The following is a 20,572-nucleotide window of genomic DNA, read 5'->3' on the forward strand; positions in this document are numbered from 1 at the left end:
TAGATCTAAAGATCTTTGTTGTGATTGGCTCCAGCTAGCACAAACTACAAAGTGTGGAGTAGATAAGAGGAAGTTTATACCAATACAGTAATAAAGCTTAGTTACTAGAATATTTACATTGGCATTTTTGTCTTACAGGCAAACCTATACATGAAGCCCAATCTTTACCCAAGGGATATTTGAACGTACATCAAAATAACATAATGACAGTACCTAAGAAAGGGTGAGGGACACATTGGAAGAGGTAGTGGGACTGGGAATCTGGACCTCTTGTGGTGGTTTTTTATGTTTTGGTATTTTTTTCTTGAGTAGATTTTGTATCAAGTGGTGTGTTTAGAATTTCTTTTTAGCTCAATGTAGCTCTGTTTTCATATTTTTGTTAACAGTATTTACTCTTTTCAGTTATACTTTCTTACTGGATATTTAAAGATCAAGACAAAAGAAGACTTTGTCAATCAAAATTAATCTTTTTCCTTTCTATTAAGGACAATCAGGGCTCTCAGATGCTACTTTTGGGGCCCTGTGGGGAGCCTCCTGGTTCTACCAGTTGTATCATCTGCTAGGATGGGACAAGGTCTTGACCAAGTCACTTCTCTGGAAAGCAAGCAGGATATTCTCCTCTCTGGGGACCCTCCTCTTGCAGAAACCACATTGACTGGCTCCTAGTGGGGTCCTCAGGTTTCCCATTTGAGAGGTTGGTTGATTCTGTGGAGTTCCAGGATCTTTTTGTTCTGTTGGTCCCTGGCTGACTGGCTGACTATGGAAGGTGAAGACCAGAATATTGAGAGTCCTTGTATCATCTTTTTTATTTATTTATATTTTTTTTCTGGTACTGAGGATTGAACTCACAACCTTTCACTTATCAGGCATGTACTTGAGTCTCTGAACTAAATTCCTGGCCCTTTGTAGCATTTTTATAGGTTTTTTTGATTTTTTTACTTTTGGTTTCTAATTCTCAGTTGTTGAGCATCCAAGTTAGTTTACATCACTCTTAAGATGGGAATAATGAGTCCTAATCCTACCTATTGTAATTTTCCCCCCAAATAGTGGGGTATGATACATACAAATATAAAAATGAAATATAAAATGAAACTGAAGAACGATTAGCTTACTTAATGAGGGTTAGCTGTGCTTGCTTCAGCAGCACATATATTAATGAAAGTTACTATTAACAGGAATTAGCATCATATCTGATCTGTCTTACGCATAATGTGTGTCATTTAAAATACTTAAGTTGTATACAGAGAAACTATACTCCTGCAAAATAATAGCAGAAAACAGCCAACAGCAAAAGCAAATCTTTATAATAGTAAAAGCAAATCTAGTACCCTGGGCAAAGAAACATTTATGGGGTCCAGGTCCTCTGATTTTGTTTCTTAGCGACCCAATTGGCATTGGGAATGTTGGATATGGTTAGACTTAATGCTAGAGTTACAGAATCTATAGGTATTAGAGTGTGGGGTACCTGATTTTGGGGCCTAGGTCCCTCTGTTTTGCCTCTTGGCCCTACCCCTGGCATTAGGATGAGATTAGAGATAGACTTAATGTTGAGATATGGGGGCCTGAATATTTGTTAGAGTCCTTTCTGTAAATTTGGCTGCATATATTTTAAAGAAAGTCAAACATAAAGATGAAAAAGAGACAGAATAGGTATCATTGAAGCTTTGAGAAATGTTTTTGCAGCTGACAGCTGCAAATGTATCATATCCAACACTTTAGAATAACAGTTGTGACTGACATTACTATTCCAGGACCATTGACTTTGAAAAATCTTTGCTCAGAAATGATGGTCATAAGACACTTAACGTTACAAAAGTTATGTTTTTGTCATTGCAAGTAATTTTAATGTGAAAGACAACAGTATGGTAAGGTATTTACCTAAACTTCATATTTTAGAAAACTTATGCCTGAGGAGCATAAATATGTTTTAACATACAAAGAAGTTAGCAATAATTATCATCATGGCTTCCTAGAAGGTTTTTTATATATACTAACTTAGCTTCTACTCATGAGGCAAAATTTAGAATCCTTTAACAGGTCTGTGTAGGATAACAACACTGACAGGAGTCAAAGGATAGCTTTAGACCTTCTGTAAGTTCAAGAAACAGTGCTTATGCCTATAGAGAGCCTTATCAAACACAAGTGGATCTCTTTTATACATTAACAAAATATTGTTTAGTTCAACTGAGTAGATATAGATTGTTTTAAATGGCAGGACTGTCCCACTGAGATTTTTTTTTGGCATTGTACCAAGTATAAAAAGAAATGTTAAAAAAAAAAAAAGAACTGTCAAAAGTTTTGATTGTTTTGTTTAAAGTCTAGATACAGTGCAATTATACAAAAGAATATTTATTGATTACTTTGTATTCAACTTATGTACTTCAACTGTAAACTTTGCACATTTACACAAGGCTCACATACAGTCTGTTTAGTACTTAGATGTGTGTATTTGTGTATATCTCTATCTGTTGCTGTGTGTGTGTGTGTGTGTGTGTAGAAAGAACACCAAATGCAGTGTAATCTAAAAGAATTGTTTATTTGACCAGTTATAAATTGATCACTTAAGACTTTACAAAAAAGAAACACCTGAATGACATTTGACTCTCTTAAACTCAATTTCATAAAAAATTAAAATCCTAACAGCAGAAAACGTAAGAAATTATCTTGATAAAAAGTAAAACCTTTCTTTCCTGAGGTAGTTGTAAATTTTTAGCAAGAACACATTGATGAGCACATCAATATTTTTAGTAGGAAACCTTATTGCTTTAAACATAAAGAACTCTTTAAACTTTTAATTATAACCAACTTAGTAGTATGCAATAATCTTTTATGTAGTATTATACATTTAACTCGATAACCTTATGAAGAATATAATCTTAAGCCTTTCCATTTTACATTATTAATAACTCTGAAAACCCAGATATAGTATAGTGTATTTTATAGATCTCAAGAAACTAAGAGTATTCTTTTCTTTCTTTCTTTCATTTTCTTTTTCTTTTAGCGACAGTGTCTCGCTGTGTATTTCAGACTGGCCTTGAACTCACTATGCAACCCAGACTGGCCTTAAGCTTGAGGCAGTCTGCCTCTGCTTCCCAAATGCTGGGATTACAAACAGGTGCCATCACAATTGGCTGTGTTAACAGTTTTAAAGATAATATTTACTTTTATCAACCAATTTAATTTAATTTGTTTGCTAAAGATTTATTTAGGTCATGTGAATAGAAGGCATTTGGGTTAATTATCTGTAAGCCAATTTAAAGTGAATTTTTGGGATTTTAGCAGAATCTGTTTATTTTTAAATTTATTGATACATATTATGTACATGTAATGATCACATTCAACATAGGGAATTTGTACCTGTGCGTGATATATCTTGCTTCCCCCCCCCCCAATGCCTCTTTCCCTCTCTATTTACAAAAGCTTTGTTTCCATTCTTTCCTTTTCTCATTTTTTAAATAATTTTTTAAAGGTTAGTAAACAGAACAATCTGTACATTAACCAATATCATATGTATATAACCCTGATATTACCAAATTTTATAGATTTTATTTGCAAGTGGAATCCAATAATCCTGTAACAGTGACTAGGTTTTAAAGAGACCTCTGTTGAATTTTCTTGTTTTCTTAATCCCAAGCAGATTTGTTAGCTCTTGAATATCTGTATAATTGTTTTTGTTTTGTTTAGTAAGAAATCGAAGCATTAAGCCAGCTGTCTATAAATATTTTTAAAAGGAAAAAACCAAAATCAGTTGAGTTTTAAAACAATGTAGTAAATGGAGCAGTGTAGACACTTTAGCCAGTTATTACAAAAAACACTTAGAAGAAAGACCAAAAAAAAAAAAAAAAAATCAAAAAACCCAGAAACGAACTTATGTGACACATAAAACAATTGCATTAAGTCAAAGTGCACTTCTAGATGCATTGGTCATTTGGAATGTAATAGTTCATTTTTTTGTAGTTTAAATTACAAGTAAAGTAGTCAGAATGCTTCCTTGGCTGTACCAATTCATAAATCATAACAATTTTTATAGCACTCTATAGTTAGTCTAACGTTACAGAATTAAACTGATAAAAGAGTTAGAAGGGGAAAGAGAAGAGCTACAGATTGCCAGATAGAATCTTTGTTCATTTTCTCTTATTGTTTCAAACAAGTCAAATTTGAGACCATGTCTTTACACTCTTTAATGTACACTGAGGACAGGCCCTGAATTAGAAAAATCAACATTGATTAAAGAAAAAAATTTCTGTTTTGAATCAGTTCCAGTTTTGTAAAATATACGCTATGGTGACATTTTGGGGCTATACACTGAGTGATGCATGATGTCCTAAAATAATGTGCATCTCCAAGATCTCCCGTGTATATTTCTGAAAAGAGAAAAGACAGTATTCTTTTAGATGTTTTTCCTTGATCAGATAGCTTCCACTTACCCCAACTTTCTAGGATATGGTAACACTGCTTTTCCTGGGTCATACAACAATCTGACTAATTTTCCTGGGATCAAACAATTTAGCTCAACCTAGTTACCCTGGTATCTGACAACCTGGTGATTTCTAATTTTCTTAAGGTCAGGCAGTGGGCACATCCAAGTTTACCCAGAGATGGCAACAGTACTGCCCCAATTTTCTGTCTTGACTGCTGTCTGGGTGTCCCTGCTATCATGCGGAAATCTGTTTCTAAGCATATCTGGGTTTTCTTGTGTCTTTAATAAATGAGAAAGGAAGGAAAAAAGTCATGCATAAGGGCTATATTTTTCTTAGAAAGTCACTTCTAAGATCTCTAGGGAATGATAAGTTATGTGAAGACTTCGTGGAAAGTCTGCATAGTTACATAAGGAAGTCCAAAGGTTCCTTATTGTAGACTAGTTACAAAGGCTTTCATGTTTTTGTTTTGTTTTGTTTTAAAGTGGGGGAGATAAACACAAGGCTTAGATTATTGCAAGAAAATTAAAAAAAAAAAAAAAACAAAAAAAACAAAGAAACGCAAGAAAACAAACTGACATGAGAGCCCGGTGCTGTGGGAAGTGGCAGAGAAAAGGGTACTAGGACCCTAGGAAACCAAGTATTCAGCTTTGGCAACATTGGAGTTGTCCTGAGCATACTGTGTCCTCACTGCATCCACTGTGCGGTGATGTCATCTCCGGCACTATTCCATTTCCCTTCATCCCCTCTGTGATGGTGCCATCCCTGGTGCTAAGCCTTCTTGCCTTGTATGTCACTAATGGGTAATGCATCCCTGCAGCATGGCCCTACGTGTGTATTCCTTAGGCTTAGGCAGAATCTCCCCTCAGCAGAGCTTTGTCGGGGGAAATTTGGGCCTTGCTTGTATAATGTGGTACAATAAGCCAGGCAGCAGTGGCTACTGGGTGGACACCCAGCTGCTATAGAGAGGTGGAGATCAGTAGACACGCCAGCCACCATCAGGTAAAGTTCCCCCTCCCCCATTGTCACTGACAGTGTGGGGACTTTTTTGCCTCACATCTTAGACACTTCTCTTATTAGGTAGCTTCTTCTAAAAGTGGCTCCCAGTTAAATGTTACTAAGTTTTTGGGTTACTTGCTTCCCTTTCTGCAGGTGGATTCCAGGTTATTGTCTCAAACAAAAAAATAAGTGACCAAAAAGCAGTAGCAAAGTTTATTTGAAAAAATAATAGTTGAGTGTGAGAGAGACACTGGCTCTGCAAAATGAGCTTGGACCAAGTAAAAGAGGAAGAAATAAGAAGAAGGAGAAGGCAGGGTGGGCTGTTGTGAGGAAAGCCATGATAGCCAGCCAGCTCTTCTTGGCATCTGTGACCTTTAATACTGTAAAAATCTCAAGGAAACCTAGGAGAACTTCTACATATGGGTCCTGAGAGAGGGTGCTGGGATCCCATGCCTCAGGCTAGTGTCAGGTCTAGACCATGCTCCTCAGGTTCTCTCCAGAAACTCACATGCCGGGCTTTGGGAACTGTTTGGAGCATGTGTTCTGGGGTCTTGCAATTAACAAGTCATGCCTACTTTCTCAGCCAGCTTTGCCACACCCTAAATCTCCTATCTCACTTGTGCTTGGTCATTTACTGTACCACCCCTTTAGAAACACACAGTTAAATGGTTTATGTTTTCCTTTTAAAGGGCTAGAAATAAATGGCGGGCTCAGACTGGAAGAAGATGAAGGATAGTAAAAAAAAAAGGAAAACTTCATTGAAGAGAAGAAAGAAAAAACTGGGCTCCTACTAGCTTAAGGTTTTTAGGTGACCCAGTCAGGCATCAAAAACCAGTCACCCAATTGCCTCTTTTATTTTCATAATATGGTAGATTCCTCCAGCCCTCCTAAAAAGTAGATTCATGATAATTTAGGGAGATCATGCTTTTCTTATTCTGTTTGGAGAGTGAAAGAAAAAGGGGAGAGATTAAAGATAAACATATCAGTTTGAAGAATTTCCTTTGATCAAGTATGGTTAGGATCCAAAAATGTGCATATTTGGAGGTTTCCCCCTCAGGTGTCACCCAGAGGTTGTTTCCTCATTCTGTGTTTTCAGGATTAGCTTTAACATTTCTGTGTGCAAAAGGTTTTCTCCAGACATTGAGTGGGGCAGTCCACGTGCTTTCCTGGAAGAGCAAGTTTTAAAACTGTCTGACCCAGGAATGGGTTAGATTGACCTAAAGGAATTTCTAATAAAATCACTGCATGTCCTGGGGCATACACCATGACACCTCTTTCCATACCTTCTTAAAGGGAGCAAAACTAAGTTCTTTTAAGTGCTTTTATATGGAAGTACTCATTTTTAGCCAAGCACTTTTTTTTTTTTTTAATGTGTAAGCACTCATTTTTGGAAACCTTTGACTACTAAAAAGGGAAATAATTACAGTGAGAGAAAGCCATATAGAGGGCAGAGTGTTAAAAGGAAAGTAAAACATTGAGCTGAAGTTATCAAATCAGTGCTTCAGTTTACCTCTTACCTAGCTCATCAAAGGAGATATTATCAGAAGGGACCTGAGGAAAAAGAGGATGGACTCATCCATTCCATAGGGGAGGTTGTAGGTTCACTGGCTTAGATCTTTCTACAGAACAGAATTGCAGATTGTGTCAGTGAAAGACATAGAAAGATGTATTAGGTAAAAAGAGAAGAATACACTTGGGAAGCAGTGTAGATGCTCATACATAGACTAAGGTGCTTTATGGTCTGGGCTGGAATGCAAAATATCTGTCAGGTTACTTAATGTGCTAGATCAGAATGCAGACTATTCATACATGTTGGCAGTTTAGAGACATACTGACCCTCTGTAGCTGATTCCTTGAAGATGGCAGTCTTTAGCATTTGTGAATCTGTAGTATGCGGGGAAACACAGGCTCACTTTCCAGGTAAAAAACACAGGCCTAATTTACAGTCTTATTATACTTCTAAGACCCTTAGAAATTCTTGGAGTAAGTTTCCTGAAAAAAGAGAGAAAGCATTGTAACCTTAGGTAACTTTATGTCCAGAGCTGCAGTTTTCTTAACATGTTCACAGTGGGGTCATAATTTGTATGTCTTGCTGGTAGGCCGCTCTGAACCACCAGTGGGACAGTCATTCATATACAACTAGTGGTTCAGACTGGCAGAAATGTGTTAATACAATTTTAAAATTACAATTTTTATTTTCTACTCTTCTAGTTTACCTCAGTTACTACTTTACTAGAGGCATTCTCTACTTCTCATATCTAAGAAAAGAAGTTAGGAACAAGGAAGTTGACAGCAATTCTGAAATTATGTTATGTGCCAGATAGGAAGGAACAAAATAGTATATATGGTAGATTTTGGGAATGAACCATGACACAGTGGGAGAATGATACAGGTAGGTACGTAGTGGTTAATTGTGTTGGAGATTAACTCAAGTTACAATAAAAATTAGTTAGAATGTTTTTAAAATTTAGATTCCTGGCTCACAGATACAGCAATTCTTTTTTTTTCTTTTCTTCCATTAGTTACTTTGGTTGGATCCTAGGAGTCTGCATTAAATTACATCTGTGAAACTGCTTAGAGATTTTCAGGGCCAAGCATCATACAGCTTGACCGGAGCCATTTTTCTCCAGGTTAACCTGGATCTTTATTCTGACTTATTTTCTTGGCATTGTTAGCAATAGAGATCATTCAGATTGTGAGGTTTGAAGTAACCTTGTAAATAAGTTCTTGATGTTTTTTTCAACAGATTTGTGATTACATATGAAAAACACTATTTTAGGTTCTGCATTGATAGGCAATGTCCTTGCCCCAGTGGAACCTATTTCTGCTTTGATAGGAAATACATTATGGAGGAGGAAGCAAATAATTACAGGTGTGTAAGAAATCCAGAGGATGATAAAGAAGTATGTTAGAGTACAATCAGACCTGATTATCACTATCAGAAAGGTCTTTCCAACATAAGTGATGCTTAAACTAAGAGCATATCAAAGCTGACTCAATTCGTTTAGCTAAAGGGGAAGAATAAAGTTGGCATCAGTAATCTCTGTAAGTGTAACAATTTAGGGAAACCTTAGAAGGTGAAAGAGAACATTTAAGGGAATAAATGTAGACAGTGAGGTAGAGTTAGAATTTTGGGTTTTTATTCTGAAATGCAGTAAGAAGTCATTGAAAGGTTTTAAGTGAGGTTCAGGTTTGCATGGCAAAGACCTAACTTCCTACAGAGTAGAGAATGGTGGAAGGGGACAAAAGGATACAAAGGGACAACATTTAGAACGAAACTGTTACATTAATCATAGTAAGACTGGTTCCCTGGCTGAAATTGTAAATACAAGTATAAAATAGCTAGATCTCAGAGGTTATGAGATTTTGTGGTAGATTTGTTGTAGATGCTAAGAAAGAGGGACTAGGAAAGGATGTCTCCATAGGCTTCCAATCGGAGCAATAATGTGAAGAGTATTTGTAAATGAAAAGGGAAAACTGAAGATCACTTTATGAAGGTTGAACATGTTTATGTTGAGATTCCTGGCCGTGTGTGGTTGATAGTTGGAAATACCTATTAGGAAGTCAGGAGAAAGGTGTGGGTTAGTGATCTAGTTAGACTTAGGTGATATAGGTGGTCATTGAAGCTGTGGCTGTTGATGAGATTGACTAGACAACAAATACAGAAATGGAAAAAGGACATGGCAGGAACCTAAAATTTTCCAATATTTAACTTTTTGTAGAGGAGAAAGACCACGTGAAAATTTGTCTTCTAAGTCCACACTAAGCTTTTCACAAAATATTTCTTTCATCTGACCATCTGGATTTGTTTTTACCGCCCATCTTGAACTTCTGAGATAGGGAGGTTAATGACCGCTTACCTGATGGTTTTGCTTTTTACCTGTCTTCTTTTAGAGTTAAATTCAATATTTATGATTTTATTTCCTCTTCATGTCTATTTTAATAGTTACACTTCTTTGCAAACCTTTTAGGAATTGCTTTTTAGATTTACTGTATATGTGTCTTACTCTGTTCAGGCTACTATACCAAAAACCATAGAGTAAGTAGATTTCAAAAAATAGACATTTCTTGCTCACAGTCTTAGAGGGTAAAAACTCCAAGATCAAGACCTGGGAGATTTGCTGACTGAAAACTAATGTTGTGGTTATAGTGAAGTAAGGCCCTATTTCCTCATTCATAAATGGCTTATTGTAGTCTTACCTGATGGAAGACTCAAGTGAGCACCTAGGCTTCTTTTATAAACACTAATCCCTTTCATCAGGACAGCCATCATGACCCAGTCACCTTCCAAAGCCCCTACTTCCAAATATTGTCATGTTGGGAATTTGGTTTTAACTTGGGAATTTTGAGGGGTGCACATTCAGTCCATTGGAAGTTTTAACTTACTGCCCTCTAACTTCAAGTAGTATAAACCATTTTTGTACAGCGTAAGAACTTTATATAAATTGTTCTTCCAGTTGCTTTCACTCATCTTTTGTGGGTTACATTTTACTTTTTGTACATGGTAACCCTATAATTTATAATATTGCATGCTCATTTTCTATATATATCTTGTTCTGTGCTTTTCTCTGTGCCTGTATCTGTCTTCCTCTTTCTGGTGGTGGTAGAGATTAAAATGAAGGCCTTTGTAGTGAGCTGCATTTCCTTTTAAAAAGGATCTCTCTTAAATTGCCCAGCCTGAGCTCAGGCTTGTGAATTCCTCCTATCTCAGCCTCTCAGTGCTGGGGTTACTGATGTAGGGATTACTACCATACTGGGTTATATTTGCCTGGATTTTATTTATTTATTTCTTAAAGCCATTACAGGCAACAAAAAATATTTTAAATTTACCTTCATGTCTGGTATTCCTGGCACTATTTCATTTTATAGATCAAAGTTTCCGTTTGGTTTCATACTTAACAGCTGAAGAACTTATATAATTATTAACCAGCTGATATTACAGGAAATTGTTTCAGCTTTGTGTGTATGTGTGTAGGACCTTAATTTGCTTTCATTTTTGAGAGATATTTTCGCTATACTGTAATTCACATTTTTTTTTTCTCTTTTGAGCATTTTAAGGTATCACTCCACTGTTTTCTGACTTGCAGTTTTGGAGGAGTTTACCGTAGTTCTTATCTTTATTCCTCTATGCATGATTTTTTTTTTGTCTCTAGCTACCTTTGAGATGTTTTCTTTATCTTGGGTTTTAGTATTTTATCTATAATGAATATAGGAGTGCAGTTTTTTTGTGGAGGGAGGTGGTGCTGTGGGTCAAACTCAAGGTCTCACATATGATAGGCAAGCCCTGTATCTGAGCTATACATCTTTCTGCTTAGTGTTTGGTGTTCTTTGAAAATTTTGCATGTGTGGGTTGAAATCTTGCATTCTTTTTGAAAAATTCTTGGCTGTTAACTTTTTCAGACTTTCATTCTAATTCTCTTTGCTTTCTTCTTCTGAAATGTTAATGTATTATTCCATAGTTGTCAGATGGTTTCTTGAAAACATTTTTTAAAAGTTTTATGCACGTGTATGCATTATGTTCTGATCTGTTTTTAAGTTCTCCAAGTCTTTCTTAGTTGTGTCCAGTTTACTGATGAGCATGTCTAAGGAATTCCAATATGTTTTTTAGATTTGGAGGCTGTTAGGAATTAAACCAAGATCTTGTGTATTTTAGGCAAGCACTGGCATATTGAGCTTCACCCCGAGCTGAAAATTACTAATAATCTTGCTTATATTTGTTTGTTTTTTACTAACATTGTTTTCCTTACAGTTTTCATATATCTGGAAATTCCCTTTCTCTTTGTGCAAAATACTGCCCCCACCCTTTTTCCTGCTGGATCCCTTAACATGTTAATCATATTAATGCTTTTTGTGTGATGGTCTGTAATACCTACGCCTGAGCTGTCTCTTGTTTGAATTTGTTGATTATCTCTGGACAGTGGAATTTCCTTTCTGTTCTGTGTCTTACTCTTAGAAATCAAAACCAGGGCTATGTGGGTATTAGGCAAGCACTCTGCCACTGAGCGAAATCAGCAATCATATCTGATACTTTTTGACCCAAGTAGCAGATAACATATGTAGCAAAATGATAGAGACTGAAGCTAATAACATTTGTACTTGTAAAAAGGACAAACATCTTTTTTTCTCAGTCCATTCATGTGGGAAGTTGAGTCAGTCTGTTCTTGAGCAAAATTTGGGTTTTGTTGGTGGTGACTTTGTCTTTAGTATACTACCAACTTTGTATTCCTCCAGTTATAGGTTCCTGTTACTTTGTGCTTGGTCTGAAGTCTAGGTACTGTAGAATTTTTTCATTTTTCCCTCTCTTTAGATTTAATTGTGTCTTCCCACCTTGCTGTAGATGAGAGTATCTCTCAATGCTTTTGCCCCTCTGTCAGTAACCTGCTGCTGTAAACTAGAACTAGGTTTTTGATAGGAGCAAGGGGTTTCTCTATTCTGTTGATACAGCCTCAGGCCCCTGAACTTGAGGGTCAGTCCGTGTTGTGCCCCCCCACCCCAGCGTTTCTTTCCCTTAGTCCCGACTAGCCTTGTGTCTGTAGTTGCTTTTAGATGGGAGGTTCCTGTTCCATATCTGTCTGTAGCAGACCTCTGTTACAGAAAGTAAGGGGTCCTGGACTGAAGGTTGTTTTGTCTACCTCTGTGAGGGCTAAAAAAGATTTTGGTTTTGCCTTTTCTAGCACACCAGCAACTCTTTACTTGTGTCCTGGGAAGGAGTTTCCTATCTTTCCCTAGAGACAGAAGTCTTTTGTTTCTATTCTTCCCCCAGAAGTAATGACTCTGCCAGAGTTTTATGGTTGAGAGATTTTGCTACCTCTACTTCAAATTTATGTAATTTTTTTTGTCTTTTTTTTTTTTCTTTGTAATAGTTTTGAAAGATTGGTGGGCTTTGTAGCTTCTTTACCCCTAGTCTCGTAGTGACAATCACCTCTTTCACTCCTATCACTAAGGGAGACTTTTTTGGTTCACTTAACATCAGTCTTTCTAACTGGTAATAAAGGCTTCATGCAGAACAATTGAGTAGAACTTCCCTTGTTCCTGGAGCTCTTGTTATCCCAAACTGATTTGGCTTTTAAAATTTGAGCTAATTTTTTTATTACCTGCTTAATGGTTGCCAATTTTTATGTTTATATTTTTGGGTTTGTTTTTTTTTTTTCCTTGTTTTCTGTGCTCTGCCCAAGGTAAGAAAGCTTGACTGTCCAGTTTCTCCTTGCATAGCCTTTTCCCTCTTAGGAATGTAGCTTGCTTGGCTGTCTTGCAACCTGAGCTCTCTGGTGTGCTCAAAAATAGGTACTCTTCCCCCTCTCTTTTTTTTTTTTTTTTTTTTCTTTTTAAAGCTTACTCAGTATTTTCATGCTGTTTATATCTCAAGCAAAGAGACTTTCCATTTAAAAGTTTTAAATTGCTACTTTGGTAATAAGATAGTGCATTTATATTCTGTGTATAACTTTTCAAAGTTTTTAAATCCTAGAATTGCCCTTTTGAGAAAGAGATTTTACTACAGATATTCTTAGATTTCTGAATTTTATATTAAAAATAAAATTACCTCAAAGTTGCCATTGAAACAGTGGTAAATCACTTGAATCATCTTGCCACCAAATCCCCCACCCTTTGGGAACAAACAGAATTATTTGGGAGTAAACTTTGGAACCTATAATTGAGAAGATAAGGACTTTGAGTATTTTTTGTAAGAACTGAAGTTCCACGTTTTCATGAACAGATTTTCTATTTCATAGACTCTTTAGATTTCCAGAGACATTTTCCTGCCACCTGTTTATTCCTTTCTGATACATTTAGGATACTAGACCTTGCTTGTCCTCTGTTGCTAGTGTCTATCTGCCCCTACCCTCTCACCTGTCTCTATCTCCCCCCACTGCCGTGTATTTTCTTACAAATATAATAAGAACCTAACTGGCCTTTTTATTTTTTCTGGTGATGCTGGCGCTCAACCCAGGGTCTTGTGTGTGCTAGATAGATGCTCATCTACTGAATTATACCTTATCTGTTAACATTTTTAAAAACTGAAAAGGTGGTACACTTGTACCTTGTACCGTTTGGACCTAGCAGGAAGTTTAAAAAAACAGCAACAAAAAAAGATAATAGTTATCACCTAAAATCCCACACAGAATAACTTCTAATATTTTGCATTCTGGTTTGTTTCTAAGAATAAGTAAATTTAAAACTACAGTTAAATTCTTGGTATGTATACAATTTTGTATTTAGCATTTAATATTTAATATTACCTCACAGGCATCTCTCTGCCTTACAAAATGATCTTAAACTTTTACATTATTATGGAATCCACTAGAAATTACCTTTACTTGTTACCTTTGTAGTATTTGTAATTTGAAAGTCAGAAAAATTTAAAGCTTATTTTGAAAAGCTTATTCTATTTATAATTATATCACAAGGTATAGAAATAGTTGTTTTTGATTCTGTTTTTAAAGATGGGTTTTTTGGATTCCATTGACCCAGTGGCTTTTCTCCTTTAATTTCAGAATTCCATACGTCATAATCTGTCACTCAACAAATGTTTCCTTAAAGTGCCTCGATCCAAGGATGACCCCGGAAAGGTAGGATTCATTTTCTTAAAACAAAGCAGTTGTATTTTCTATATGTCTCTGGTCATGTTTGAATCTTAAGAATTTGTCTAGTTGATCAGGAAGTTTTGTGAAATAGCACCCCTACCCTATCTCATTTAGTTGGTATGCTTCAAAGACCAACCAGTTAGGTAGAGCTTTCTTTTTAAGCATTAGGAAATTAGTTAGAGAGCTAGTGCTTTGTTATTGTTTATGCATTCTAATTCTAATGTGGTCTTTGATTGCTTTAAGTGTTGTGTATTGAATCAATACAGTGTTTGAATTGCTTGTGAGGAACCACATAGATCTGTGTGTAATTTACAAAAGGAAAAGTATTCTAACTTTGAAATAAAGTTGTTTCTATGTTAATATTCTGTTTTCTTAGTGGCTGTGTTTTCTTCTTGATTCTGTTTATCTTCTGTCATCATCACAGTTTCAGCATTTTATCTACAGAGACATTTTTGTTTGCTTCAATAGCCATGTCAACTGTGATGTGGCCTTAAGTTTGTATAGTGGCTTAGTTTCTAAAGCTCAGAGTACTTGGTTGGACCATGTTTGGTTGATAATTTACCATGATAATTTACTAGATTACGATTTCAAGACAGGATAACTGTTGGCAAGATACCTTCTTGTTGGGGTGATTAGGCTTTTTCCTTGTCCCTGGAAGAATATTTCTAAAACAAAGATGTGTACTTTGTTATAAAATATCATCTTTTGTTTTTCTGATGTTACCATTCCAGCTGCAGTTTACTTTATTCAAGGCTCAGTGTGAGGAACATCTTGAAGTTTTTCAAACATAACTTTCATGTGGTCTTATTGCATCTTTTTCTGTATTTCTCTGGCCAAGTTCTTTTCTTTGAAAATTGGGTTACAACATTAGGTCTTTGAAGCTTTGTTTTTCCATACCTCAGTTGAGTTTGTTGTTCCCTTTTTTTGGTCTCTGTTTCTTTGTAGCCTTTTCATTGTTACAGTACCTCCTAACTTGTCTGTTTTTTTGGACTCCCTTGCTCCAATTTATAGTTACTTTCACACAGTAGTTGTCAATTTTAAGAATGTTAACTACAGTGATCATACAGTGTCTGCGTTCTCCAACTTTTAATTCTTCTTTGCCCTTAGGTTAAAGTCTAAACATATGAGGTTGTAGGGATAACATGTACTGTGCTCACTGTTTAGCCCCAGTCGCTTGCACAGTGGCTGGTAGCACTGAGGCATCCTGGTATGACTGTATTGGGGCCTCTACCAGACTGTTAACTTCCTGAGGTTATAGATGGAGAATTTTTCATTTCCGTGTTAAAGTACACTCCTGTGTAATACTTTATAGCACTTTGAGTGATCTGACCAATCAAATGGTTATCAAAACTGAGATTATTAAAGTCTTATTTTTTTGCCTATATTTATAACTAAGATGTGACAGCAATTGGTGGCAAAATTCTTTTCCCTTTAATACTGACTTATTATCATGAATTAGAATTTTCTATATATCTTTCATTATAATTTTTATAGTATATGTAAATCATATTGAAAAATATTTTATTAGAAATCTGAAGGCTAATTGGCTTTTATAAAGAATTAGTTTCAGTTTGATTTTTTAGAAAATTAAAGATAGTAGAAATGAAAAATTAATTCACATGAATCGTATTATATATTAAATTTTGTTCAATTGAAGATCCATTTTAAAAACTTATGCTGATAGGCTAATGTTCTTTAGTGAGAAGTTAAAGCTGTTCTAGTTAATGAAATAGTATGATGCAGTAATGCAGATGGGGAAAACATATTACTCTTTGAAGTTATTCTTTTGGAATAATGCTTATGCAACTGATTCTTATTGCAAGAGTAATGTGTAACTGAACAAAATACAGAAATGAATTGACCCCTCAGATTAAGCACTTGAACTTTTACCATTAGTGTCCAAAGTTAAAGTTGGACAACAACAACAACAACACATCGTTGTTCCCATTTATTTTGGTCACAAATGAATATCATTTGATCTTACGAAGAACACTTACAGAAATGGAGTCACTTTTATTTTTGGTCTCAAATGAAGTTTAAGCCATTGTTCTCATTGAATTTTGGTGAAAAGTAGATGTTACGAATATGATTTTACAAAATACATTTATCTGAGTTGAAAATCTTTTTTATGTCACAATGAGATTTTGTTCAAAAAGAAAGCAAAATTCCTTTGCTTTTAAAATGCTTTGAAAGCCTTACTTGTATCCCGTTTTATAAGAGTAAAGAAACTAATGCCAAAAGATAAGAAGTGAGTTAGATTTGTTGTGGAGTTAGAACTCAAGCGTAATAGCCAGACTGACTTGTTAGTCACAGAAACCCATTATAGATTGACTTATGGGGTATTTCAGGAGAAAATGAAGCTAGGTTCTTAAATTATATCATCACAAGTGTTTCTTTCCATTCTTGAGTTTTGCTGCCTTTTCTGATGGCTTTCTTATTAGCCTAGTTAATGGAACAGATGGCTATTTGCAGTTTCTGGTTTATGTTCTGTCAGTTTAAGTAACTGTAGGAAGAGTATATCTTTTGGTTTTCTTTTAGTGCCCCAGCTCATTTGGAATTACAGCAGAAGTCTTAGAATAAATGCCAAGAAAAAAATCTTGGTTTGTAGACTAATACTTTTTTCCAGTATACCAATCTTCTTTGAGAGAGAGGCCAAAATGTTAGTTAAGTTTTGGTACTTATGAATTGTTTTTTCTTTTTGTATTACAGTGTTTCCTGGCAGTTGAGGAGCTTTTCCAAAACCACCCTCACCACAGTGGGAGAAAACCATTGAGCCAAGGTGGGGTGGGAGTAGATTTTTGGTATGATTCTTGGGTATGGGGTGGACTTTAACTCCTTAGGATTTTGCTAGCTGTGATCCTGACCCCAATAGGTCCAAGAAAGTAGAACTAACTCATATAGCATCTTCTTCTATATATATTTTCATAGTATAGCTTCCTGTTCTTTGTATTACCAGAAAGGTACAAAGACTAGCATAGACTTGAAGTGTGTTGTTGAATTATAAAGGTTTTATATGACTACTTTTTTTCTTGCTCAATTCTTCATGTAAGAAATCCACGTCATAAAAGCCATTCAGGTGCCCTCTCATGTACATTGATGGTCTGAAAGCCATTCACCTCTGTTTCTTGAAATTTGCTTCAAATAACTACATTATTGTTGCCTTTAAAAAGAAATACAACCAGGTATAGTGGCACCCACCTGTAATCCCAGCATTTTGGAGGTTGAGGCAGAAGAGGACTGCTATGAATTTGAGGCCAGTGTCTGCGTAGTGAGTTCAGAGTTAGCCTGAACTATTAGTGAGACTCTGTCTTAAGAAACCAAACAATAAAATAAAATACATACATACATACAAGGAAAAAAAGTACAAAATAAAATTATATTTTTTCATTCATGATTTTTCTGCTTTTGTGGAGGTGTAGATTTCTTTATCCTCAGATGTAACCCTTTTCTCCCTGCCTATCCTCCCATTTGTCTTCATTTTTAAAATTCTGTCTCTTACTATTTCTGTTTTCTTCATTTTTGCTGACATTTTGATCTAAACCTTTTTTGTCTTTTTATTGTGTAATGTATAATACTTCTTAATTATTTTGAAGATCAACATTTTGCTCACATTATGCAAGAGAATCAGTTAAACTTAAAGAAAAAACAGTTCTCTTTCTTTGCTTTCTAGCTTAATGTTTTTCAGCCTTCTTTTTCTTACTCCAGTTAGTGGAAATGATACTTTGACTTGTAAGGAACTAAAGGATCATAGGAAATAATTTCAACAATTGCATAAACAATTAATGACATACAGCTTCTAACAGAACTGAGAAAATTAGCTAAGAAGTTTAAGGCCAGCTATTAACTACAGTTAATTCAGGGTAAACAGAAGAGCTTTTTGTTTTGCTGGTGTTGGGAGAAAGGTCTTTATTACCTGGACAGGAGAAATTATAAAAGTTCAGTGACTGTAAAGATTGGGGTTTCTTGGTTTGTGGGGAAACAAATATTGTTAGAGAAATACCTTTCAAAATTTCCTACATATGGATGAAATTGTCAGCTTTCGTAGTTTTAATTTATGGTAAGAAACCAGTTTGAGCGCTGGGAAGAGAACATGACCAAGCTTGGCTGAGGGACCAATCAGAACAAAATTTGGATAGATTTAGGAATTAGAAAAATTAATATAACTTGGGGACCAAGAGTAAAGAAATGGATTTGGGCCAATGAGTGAATGTCAAGGCAAAGATGGGTTATGAGAATAAGATAAGTCATTAGACAAACCAGGGTTAAAAAGCCAAGAGTGAGCATAGATACTCACAAGATTTGAAAGATTGAATTAGGTAGAAATGGGGACTAGATCAGTGAGATAACTTTGCAGAAACAAAAGTGCTGTACCTGTACTAGAGCCCTGATGTTGTACTGCTGGCCAGAGCAGTTTAGTTGCAGCTGCTTTATATTTACATATGCAGCATTTTCTGTTCTAAGGCTGGAAAAGAACATTTTGTTGTTGTTGGCCTTTGTAGTTTCCTTTTAAAGATCTAAACTACTTTTAAAAAGTAATATTTAACTCAAATTAATTTTTAAAAATTACATATAATAAAACACTATATAATTTTAGTGTATAATTCTGACAGTTTTGGCAAACACACAGTACAACCATTACTGTGATCAAGGTTAGAATAGAACTCTTCATTGTCCTTTGGTAGTCATCCCTTACTGAAATTTCCCCAGACCCTGCAACTAGTGATGTTTTCTGATCTTATAATTTTACCTTTTGTAGAATGTCTGAAAATAGCACTCATGTAATAGGTGTTCTTTTGAGTCTGCCTTCTTTCTTTTAGTGTAATGCATTTGAGATTCAAATGCATGTTGTAGACATCAGTTAATTCCATTTTATGGTATATATTCCATTGTATAATTTACCATAGTTTAATCCCTATTTGAAGACCATATAGTTTGTTTCTAGTCGTAAGTTCATTTGACTGTCAAGTTCTTTTCTTTTAGGGTAAGATTCAATAATCAGTTTAACAAATATTAAAGCATAATACAAGTAATGTCATATTAAGTGGGATTGTGAGCAGATTATGATAAACATAGGTAAGGATCTGTGTCTTAGAAGTTCATTGTGATACAGCAAAACCTTATCTCCAATTTAAAAATTGTGAAAGGATTAGGTTAAGGTACTGTGATTTAAAAGCAAAATATGGCTGGTTATTAATTATTTAATAGGGCATATTTAACATTTAGAGAAGCCATTTATAGTCAGTATGCTATTTATATTTTAAAATCCATTAAGAGTAAATTCCCTAACTCTTTCTCTTAGGCAGTACTTAGCTACACTTGGTAATCAGTGTATTTATAAGTGATTAAAAATCTAGATTTGTTCAAAAAGGATTTTCTAGGAAGCTGAGTTGGCACTGGAATAGTTGTTCAGACACTCATGTAGCCAGTTAGCCAGAGTATCCTGTCTTTGACAGAGTACTTTGTTTGATCATTAATAGTCTGTTTTTGTGATTTGAATAGTGTGTGTTTAATCTCCTGCCCAAAGTAGAAGCCTGTCAGAATGAAAGACAGGTAACAGATATAACAAATATACATGAAGATTGAAGCTGAGATGTATAGTTATTTTATATATAGTACATGCAAATAAAAATAGCACTACAAATAGCTTTCTAAAATGTTGAGAAAAAAACAAGACAAACAAACCTTTGAAAATGGATTGCCAAATATAAACTTGGAGAAGGAGAGAAAAGATTAAGATGTAGCATGAATCCTTTTAAGTCACGGACAAAAATTCTGGTACCATGCCTGAAGCTCTTGAAATAGGTGTGCCTTAAGAGCTTAGAAACAGCAGAGGATATTCTATGCTTTTAATTTACTAGTGGAGGGTTAATTGAAGTATAACATTCATAGATTTAGTCTTTTAGGATGGTTAGCTACTTATGATAGAAATAGCTCTCCTCAGGAGTCAGAAGTTAGTGTTTGCCTCTTGGATTTATTGCAGATACGTTGTTTAAGCCTACTTTCAACCTGAGGTTTATTAAAAAGAAGCCATACATTATGTGATAAAGCTAAGGTACTTTGTATAGTCATAAAATTTCAACTAGAAGTAAAGTATCAGAAAAATGTCATGCATTTTATTTGAAGTAATAAATATTTTATAAGATAAAGCCATTTAAGTTTTTTATGTCTTCATTTTTTAATACATTTCCTATATTTAGATTACTTTAGGTTTCCTGACCGTAATGGACTTAGCTGTATTTGTTTGATATTTTCTAAATCAAAAACGTTGTCTAGTTTTCTGTGCCACTCTTATTCCCTTTAAAATTAATCTTGTAGGACTTTTTCCCTCATTACTGGGGATTGGACCCAGAGCCTTCATACTAGGCTACATCTCATATCTTTTTAAAATTTTATTTATTTTTATATCTTTAATTTTTTTTTTCTTTTTTGTCTTTTTCCTTTTTATCGGTACCAGGGATCAAACTCACGACTGCCTGCTTGCAAGGCAGGTGCTTATGCCACTGAGCTAATTCCCCAGCCCCTTCTTTAATTTTTTTATGCATGCAAGTCTGATTTATTTTACTCATGGGTATA

The 20,572-nt window shown here is 35.1% G+C and overlaps 1 protein-coding gene and 1 long non-coding RNA gene across 16 annotated transcripts in view; one reads left to right on the forward strand and one right to left on the reverse strand.

Annotated features, from left to right (window-relative positions):
• The window catches only part of LOC100730783 (forkhead box protein J3), a 181,465-nt gene that overhangs the window by 48,742 nt on the left and 112,151 nt on the right, over positions 1–20,572 (forward strand). For 13 of the 15 annotated variants that reach the window (XR_010043134.1, XR_010043133.1, XM_063236303.1 and 10 more), the window contains one exon: positions 13,910–13,984. The exons of the other annotated variants lie outside the window; for them this stretch is intronic. Coding sequence is in view for 11 of the 13 variants with exons in the window: in XM_063236303.1 (XP_063092373.1) it covers positions 13,910–13,984 (75 nt within the window). In the remaining 2 variants the exon portion in view is untranslated. The remainder of the gene's footprint in view (positions 1–13,909; positions 13,985–20,572) is intronic. 15 annotated transcript variants of the gene reach the window in all.
• On the reverse strand, positions 2,516–7,564 carry LOC134473051 (uncharacterized). Its single transcript, XR_010043139.1, has 2 exons — positions 7,254–7,564; positions 2,516–4,364 (listed from the first exon to the last, which is right to left on the reverse strand). It is a non-coding gene; the product is annotated as an uncharacterized LOC134473051 (long non-coding RNA).

This window comes from Cavia porcellus, unplaced genomic scaffold, assembly GCF_034190915.1.
Source record: "Cavia porcellus strain 051 isolate PalLab524CR breed Dunkin Hartley unplaced genomic scaffold, mCavPor4.1 scaffold_25, whole genome shotgun sequence".
Lineage (NCBI taxonomy): Eukaryota > Metazoa > Chordata > Mammalia > Rodentia > Caviidae > Cavia > Cavia porcellus.